The sequence below is a fragment of the Sarcophilus harrisii genome, chromosome 2 (assembly GCF_902635505.1).
Source record: "Sarcophilus harrisii chromosome 2, mSarHar1.11, whole genome shotgun sequence".
Classification (NCBI taxonomy): Eukaryota; Metazoa; Chordata; class Mammalia; order Dasyuromorphia; family Dasyuridae; genus Sarcophilus; species Sarcophilus harrisii.
In genome coordinates this window covers 261858003-261865690 of record NC_045427.1, presented here as the reverse complement: position 1 = coordinate 261865690, position 7688 = coordinate 261858003, and the positions used below count along the sequence as shown (strand labels likewise).

At 36.6% G+C, this 7688-nt stretch overlaps 1 protein-coding gene across 2 annotated transcripts in view; it reads right to left on the bottom strand.

Moving 5' to 3' along the window:
- Window positions 1-225: 225 nt before the first annotated feature.
- RAD51 (RAD51 recombinase) overlaps window positions 226-7688 on the bottom strand; it is a 43174-nt gene continuing 35711 nt past the window's right edge. The window contains exons 7-10 of one of the 2 annotated variants that reach the window (XM_031952099.1): window positions 6406-6519; window positions 5665-5794; window positions 5197-5318; window positions 226-2236 (exon numbers count right to left, since the gene is read on the bottom strand). In XM_031952099.1, coding sequence (XP_031807959.1) covers window positions 2113-2236; window positions 5197-5318; window positions 5665-5794; window positions 6406-6519 — 490 coding nt within the window. In that variant the 3' untranslated portion in view covers window positions 226-2112. The remainder of the gene's footprint in view (window positions 2237-5196; window positions 5319-5664; window positions 5795-6405; window positions 6520-7688) is intronic. The other variant, XM_031952098.1, reaches the window with a different exon arrangement.

Sequence of the window (7688 nt, the reverse complement as noted above, 5' to 3'; positions counted from 1 at the left end):
TTAGTATCATCACTAAAAACTAGATTGCAATCCTGCTCTGAGCAAGTCACTTTTAATTCCTATGTATAAAAAATATAGCCATGGGTCTAAGCAGATCTCTCACTATCTAGGTTTCCCCTAGGTCATGACTCAGTGAAGGGATATACACGACTCTTGAGTTAACCCTGGATTGGTTTCATCTACTTGTTTTGCAGTTTGGAAGAATTTTTAGGCACAAATATTTTCAAACGCAAGAATGTTTTAATATTTTGCTTGAAAAGTTGCAGCAGTAAAGACATTAGTTACCGAGAACATACCCTAACATCATATAGGATTTAGATAAAGCAGTTGCAGACACCTTATACTAAAGGATCCTAGGTCCAACCAATCACCTCATTTAAGGGTCTGGAAGATAATAGTTCTTGCCTATTTAAGAGATGAAGTAAGAGCAGTCAGCAAGAAAGTGGAATCTGAAAAAGCAAGCTAGAGTGAGAACTGCAAATTTCTCTCACCCTAGCCCATAACCTTTCCTTACTTCCTCGGGGAACCTAGATTCTATGTCAACAGTGTCACACCTGTCTTTGCACTTGTACTATGTAGATATGTGCATATGGTACCAGAAACTTTGGGGCCAGAGTTAAAGCTAGGTTGACTGGATGATTCCCTAAACCCAATTTACTCTAGACCAAAGAAACTCCAATTCAAGGAAAGCAAAGACTAGAATTTTGTGAATAGTTATGATTCTCACTTCATCAAGGCCCCATGAATCCTGGGAGAACTGACTCATTTGTTTTCCTATCTAGAGTACAGTCTTACATGACCTTACATTCCTGGTACATGACCAGGAAGCAAGTTAAATGTTAAAAGATACATGATGCTGACTGCCCAATCATATTGAGATGGATAGGGATATATTTATACAATGGGCAGCTTAACGTTCTAGAAGAAAGATATCTTTTGTTGCTTCCTAATACCACATTCCACCTGGCTAGTCCAGGCTGGACAAGCAGCAATAGTCCTTGGAAGTATTTTATTGATTCATTTTGCTTTTACATTACACATTATGTTCATTTCTGAATATATTCTTCCCTCTGTGTTGCAAGCCTTTTAAGGCCAACATTAGAAAATGGAGGTTTTATTTTGATAAAGTGAAATAAGTGATTTCAAAATAGCATCGAAATTTGTAATGAAAAGGCTTTGTGGTTTGGGAAAGGGGCAGCCATCATACCACAATGAGCCCATATCTGCTGTAATCATGTTCTCTTGTCCCACCCCTACCAATTTAGCAAACCAAGATGGGGATTCTGCCCTTTTCCCATTACCCCGATGGGCTGCTGATAACAGGATTTAATCATTTATACATCTTAACGATATTTAGGTAACATAAGGTTTAAATATAATGTTTAGCTAACGTAAGATGGACTCAAAAATCCTCCTCTCCAATATGTATTTCATTTTGGGGCTCAAATCCCTTTGCAAAAACTCCTGAAATGCCCAAGACTTCAGTATTTTGCTGCAAGCAGTAAAGGAAGAACTGAGTTGGGATGAACCAAGTAGTCTCATAAATCCAGGCCACCTATTCAAAACTCCTTTACCTTAAAAGAAAGAAAAAACCTTCCCTCAACAAGTACAAACACATACACACACATAGATATAAAATCCCAATACTAATTCAGATGCCTAATAACTTTCAGGTGAATTTTACAGAGAAACAAGATCCTATAAGAAGCTTGGGATAAATTAGGGGATTATTTGAATCTAGTTTTTTTCTAAGTTCTTAGTCTGATTGTGGCCACATATTAAAAAAAAAAAATAAAAGATACTTTCAAACAAATGGAAATCTTACGCCCACCTGAAATCATTTTGTTAAGGGATTGCTCCTCACCTCCCTCAAGGACCAGAGAAATGATCAATAAACTCAGAAGAAATCAACATTTTAGATCAGGGTTCCTAACTGCTGACCTGAATCCTGTTTACACCTTCAGATGGGCAAATACAATGGCTGTTTTCATGGATGTCTCCTGGAAGTCTCTTTTGGAGCCGTCACAACAGGAAAAGGCCTGTGAAACACCCGAGGGAACACTCTTCTTCATGAGGAAACATAAATTTTGTAAATGAAATCAAAGTCGTGCCTCAGTCTTTGGCATCTCCCACTCCATCAGTGTTAATGGCAAACATAGCTTCAGCCTCAGGAAGGCAAGGAGAGTCATAGATCTTGCAAATCCTAGTTTCTCCTCGTCCTTTCCTTAGGTACAGCCTGATTGAAAAAACAAAACAACAAATCATTTATATTACTTGCATTCCAAATTTCAAAGGCCACCTCTGAGTTCTAAACAAGTTTTCCTAAGTTTGTATACTCTGAGGAGAAGAAAATGAGAACTTTTCTGTATTCCTCAGCAACAAAGCCATTTCTGGTCACTCCTCTATAGATTATCAGGAGAGTGAAATAAGGCTGTGAAGTAATAAACAAAACGCCTTCTGACCAGGAAGGGCACTCAGATATTCATATATGTTCTTTAATTTTAGGGACTTAACTTCTTCTAAAAGTATTTGCCAAGTCCATTAATAAATTGCTGAGTTGAGAGCAGTAACAGTAGACTCAAAATACTCCTAAAACAGACAAAAAAAAAAAAGTTTAAAAGCCTTTTGTAAGCTGTTTCTGCAATTCTCCCTAATTTTTTCCAAATCAAAATTTTTTTCACTCAGTTTTTTTTTTTTGGTGTCTTTTTTTTTTTTATTATTATAGAAACTTTTTATTGACAGAATCCATGCCAGGGTAATTTTTTTTTTTTTTTTTTTTAAACAACATTATCCCTTGCACTCACTTCTGTTCCGATTTTTCCCTCCCACCCTCCACCCCCTCCCCTAGATGGCAAGCAGTCCTATATATGTTGAATATGTCCTAGTATATCCTAGATACAACGTATGTGTGCAGATCCAAACAGTTTTCTTGTTGCACAGGGAGAATTGGATTCAGAAGGTAGAAATAACCCGGGAAGAAAAACAAAAATGCAAACAGTTTACATTCATTTCCCAGTGTTTTTTTCTTTGGGTGTAGCTGCTTCTGTCCATCATTGATCAACTGAAACTGAATTAGGTCTCTTTGTCAAAGAAATCCACTTCCATCAGATTACATCTTCATACAGTATCATTGTTGACGTATATAATGATCTCTTGGTTCTGCTCATTTCACTCAGCATCAGTTCATGTAATTCTCTCCAAGCTTCTCTGTATTCATCCTGCTGGTCATTTCTTACTGAACAATAATATTCCGTAACATTCATATACCACAATTTACCCAACCATTCTCCAACTGATGGGCATCCACTCAGTTTCCAGCTTCTAGCCACTACAAACAGGGCTGCCACAAACAATTTGGCACATACTGGTCCCTTTCCCTTCTTTAGTATTTCCTTGGGGTATAAGCCCAGTAGAAACACTGCTGGATCAAAGGGTATGCACAGTTTGATAACTTTTTGGGCATAATTCCAGATTGCTCTCCAGAATGGTTGGATTCGTTCACAGCTCCACCAACAATGTATCAGTGTCCCAGTTTTCCCACATCCCCTCCAACACTCGTCATTATTTTTTCCTGTCATCTTAGCCAATCTGACAGGTGTGTAGTGGTATCTGAGTTGTCTTAATTTGCATTTCTCTGATTAATAATGATTTGGAACACTCTTTCATATGAGTGGTAATGATTTCAATTTCATCATCTGAAAATTGTCTGTTCATATCCTTTGACCATTTGTCAATTGGAGAATGGCTTGGTTCCTTATAAATTAGTCAGTTCTCTATATATTTTGGAAATGAGGCCTTTATCAGAACCTTTAACTGTGAAGATGTTTTCCCAGTTTGTTGCTTCCCTTCTAATCTTGTTTACATTAGTTTTGTTTGTACAGAAGCTTTTTAATTTGATGTAATCAAAGTCTGAGAGATAAACTATCCTATGTTCCTCCAATTTGTTTATAATCTCGTCCTTTATGCCTAAATCATGGACCCATTTTGATCTTATCTTGGTATACGGTGTTAAGTGTGGGTCCATGCCTAATTTCTCCCATACTAATTTCCAGTTATCCCAGCAGTTTTTGTCAAATAATGAATTCTTATCCCAAAAAATCTTTGAGTTTGTCAAACACTAAATTGCTATATTTGACTATTCTGTCTTGTGAACCTAACCTGTTCCACTGATCAACCAATCTATTTCTTAGCCAATACCAAATGGTTTTGGTCACTGCTGCTTTATAATATAGTTTTAGATCAGGTACAGCTAGGCCACCTTCATTTGATTTTTTTTTTCATTAATTCTTTTGAGATTCTTGACCTTTTATTATTCCATATGAATTTTGTTGTTATTTTTCTAGATCATTAAAATATTTTCTTAGAAGTCTGATTGGTATAGCACTAAATAAATAGATTAGTTTAGGCACACAGTTATTTTTTTAAAGAAATGTAAGCTTACGACAACCATATGAGAAAATACTCCAAAAAGTAAGAGAAATGCAAATTGTTTTAACTTTGGTTCCACATTTATACCCATCAGACTGGAAAAGATGACAAAAAGAGAAAATGACAATTATATGAAGGACTATAAGGAGAAGAGAGGTTTTTTTCATGTTTGTTATTTTTTATTTGCTAAGTTTATAATTGTTTAAAAGGTATCCTTTAGATTTCAAAATTTTTTTAAAAAATGAATTTATCCTGAGGAACTGAGGTAAAAATAATTATTAAAAAAAAAGTCACCTCTCTTCAACAATGAGATGAACCAAATCAGTTCCAACAGAGCAGTAATGAACTGAACCAGCTACACCCAGGGAAAGAACTCTGGGAGATGACTAAGAACCACTACATAGAATTCCCAATCCCTCTATTTTTCTCTGCCTGCATTTTGGATTTTTGATCACAAGCTAATTGTACACTATTTCAAAGTCTGACTCTTTTTGGACAGCAAAATAACTGTTTGGACATTTATACATATATTGTATTTAACTTTAACATATTTAACATGTATTGGTCTACCTGCCATCTGGGGGAACGGGTGGGGAGGAGGGGAAAAGTTGGAACAAAAGGTTTTGCAGTTGTCAATGCTGAAAAATTACCTATGCATATATCTTATAAATAAAAAGCTATAATAATTAAAAAAAAAACAAAACAAACAAACAAAAAAAAAAAAACAAGAAGGCACCTTATGTAAATGAATCTAAGTCATTACTATACCTGGTAGTTGAGGCATGTGCAATGATGTTTCCTCCAATGGGTTTTTTGGGATCTGCAGCGAACATAGCTGCCCCATCTACTTGGGCTACCACTTGATTAGTGATTACCACTGCTACACCAAACTGATGGGGGAAAGACAAAGAAAAAATCTCTTTCATTATCATAAACATCAGTAGGCACCTTGACCTATGCTTTGCAGAAAGTTTCACCTGCAACAGGTACAAACAGGTTCATAGTTATTTGTGTATTCAATCTTTCAGCTCAAGTTGATCATAAGCTTCTTAGGAGAAGTGTTTATGCCATGACTATCTTGAGAATCTGGCAGAATGCTTTACATTGAGTAGGCCCTTAACTGCCTAAATTTTACATTTTGATGATAGAAATTGTTCTCATCCTTTTTAGCAAGATTCACTGTATAGACTAAAATTGAAATAAGGTGCTCCCTCATTATTGCCCCAGCAGCTCTACCTCATCAGCAAGTCGTAGGAGCATCCGGAGGAACCTGGCTAAGTGCATCTGTCTGGCTGATAGCTCCCCTCGGCCAGAGTAATCCGTGCGATAGAGGGCAGTAGCACTATCCACAATTAACAATGCATACCTAAGGAGCAAGGAACAAAGAGATATAGTGAAGCTCTTTTTTGCTTAAGTCTGATTCAGTCTTCTTTTTATCCAAAATCTTAACATACATCTCTCTCTCACACACACACACGTTCAGTCATTTATATAAATACTTAATTAAAAGAAAAAATGTGATTCAAAAATAGCCAATGTGGTGATAGTGCAGGATTCCTCCAATGAACATACGTTTCTGACATAAATAGGTAGCATTTTCAGTTGTTCAGTCACTTCGGTCATCTCTAACTCGCCATGACCCATTTCCTTCTCCAGTTCATTTTACCGATAAGGAACTGAAACAAACAAGGTTAAGTGACTTGCCTACTGTTTGAGGTCAGTTCTGAACTCATAGAGATGAGTTCCTGACTCCAGGCCCAGCACTCATCAATTGCACCACCTAATTGCCAAAATTCCTTACTTTCTCACCATAAGTTCAGCTGTATTAGTCTCATTTTTAAAGATAACAATTTGTCATGGGTCACACAGCAAGTCTCCCCTTCCTACTCCCACGTCCAGTCTCTAATCGGCCTGCACACATTTTAGTACTGGATGTCTTCAAGTAAGAGCATCATTGCCATCTGCTTCCAAACATACCTGGACTCAACCATCATGGCTGAAGCCTGATAGAGGAGCTGGGTTTGGTGGTCAGTGTTGAAGCCTCGAGCATATGCCACGTTATCCAAGACATCACTGCCAGACAGGCCATACCTAGTCAGAACATTACAATAAGATGAAAAAGCTAAGGCAGACATTAGAGAAAATGATTCTCTGGGATCATTTAACTAGAAGGTTTCAAACCTAGGTAAGAATAAACATTTCTAAAAGAAAAATGCAAACTATTAACCATATAAAAATGCTCTAAACCTCTAATATTAAGATAAATAATGATTTTTTTACTTCAACTCATCGAATTGGCAAAAATAATAAAAGACAGCAGGTCAATGTTGAGGGGATTTTGGAAAGCCTGGCACTGTATTATATACTTTTACAATTATTTATTTGATCCTAATACCCTCATGAAGTGGATATTATTATACACATTCCACAGTTGAAGAAATTGAGGCAGACAGTGACTAATGACTTGGCCAGGACCATATATTAGTGTTTGAAGCTGGATTTGTATTCAGATCTCCCTGACTCCAGAGCCTGGTGCTCTAACCACTGTTCCATCCAGTTGTCTCAAAATGTTTAACTTGGTAATTCTACTGTCAAGTATATAAGCCAAGAAAGTTAAAAAAAAAAAAAAAAAGTAATTCTCAGTAAAAGTCCAAAAGTCCTACCTTCTGCCAGAAGCTTCACCCTGTCTTTAATCTTAGTATCTTCTGAGATTATTTACAATATATCCTGGTTGTATCTGTATCCTGACTATTTCTTGTTTGTACACAGTTGTTGGCCTGCTGTTTTCCCTATTGTGATCTCCTTGAAAGCATGTAAGAGATGCTATTGGATGTTGTTGACAGGTCTAAAAATTATAGCAAAAAATTGGCAACAAAGAGGTGCCTAAGTGATTGAGAAATGACTGAATAAACTGTGGCATATGACTGGAATGGAATGGAATTTTAATGCGCTCTAGGAAACAGCAGATTTCAGGAATTCTAGGGAAAAAATGAGAAGTTTTTTTTAAATGGAAATTAATACCAGAGTCAAGGAGAACCGGATCAGGTACACAATTATAAATAACATGGTCCCACAGGGAAGATGATGAAATACACTGTCCATCTCTGGGTAGAAGTAAGGAACTAAGGATGCAGAATATTGCACTGTCTGATGAGACATGCTCGTGGTGGAAGTAAATTTTGTTTTTCTTAATTACAAAGGAATGTGATCGTGGGGAGTTGTGGTATTTAAAAAACTCAATAGGCAAAAAAAGTACTTGA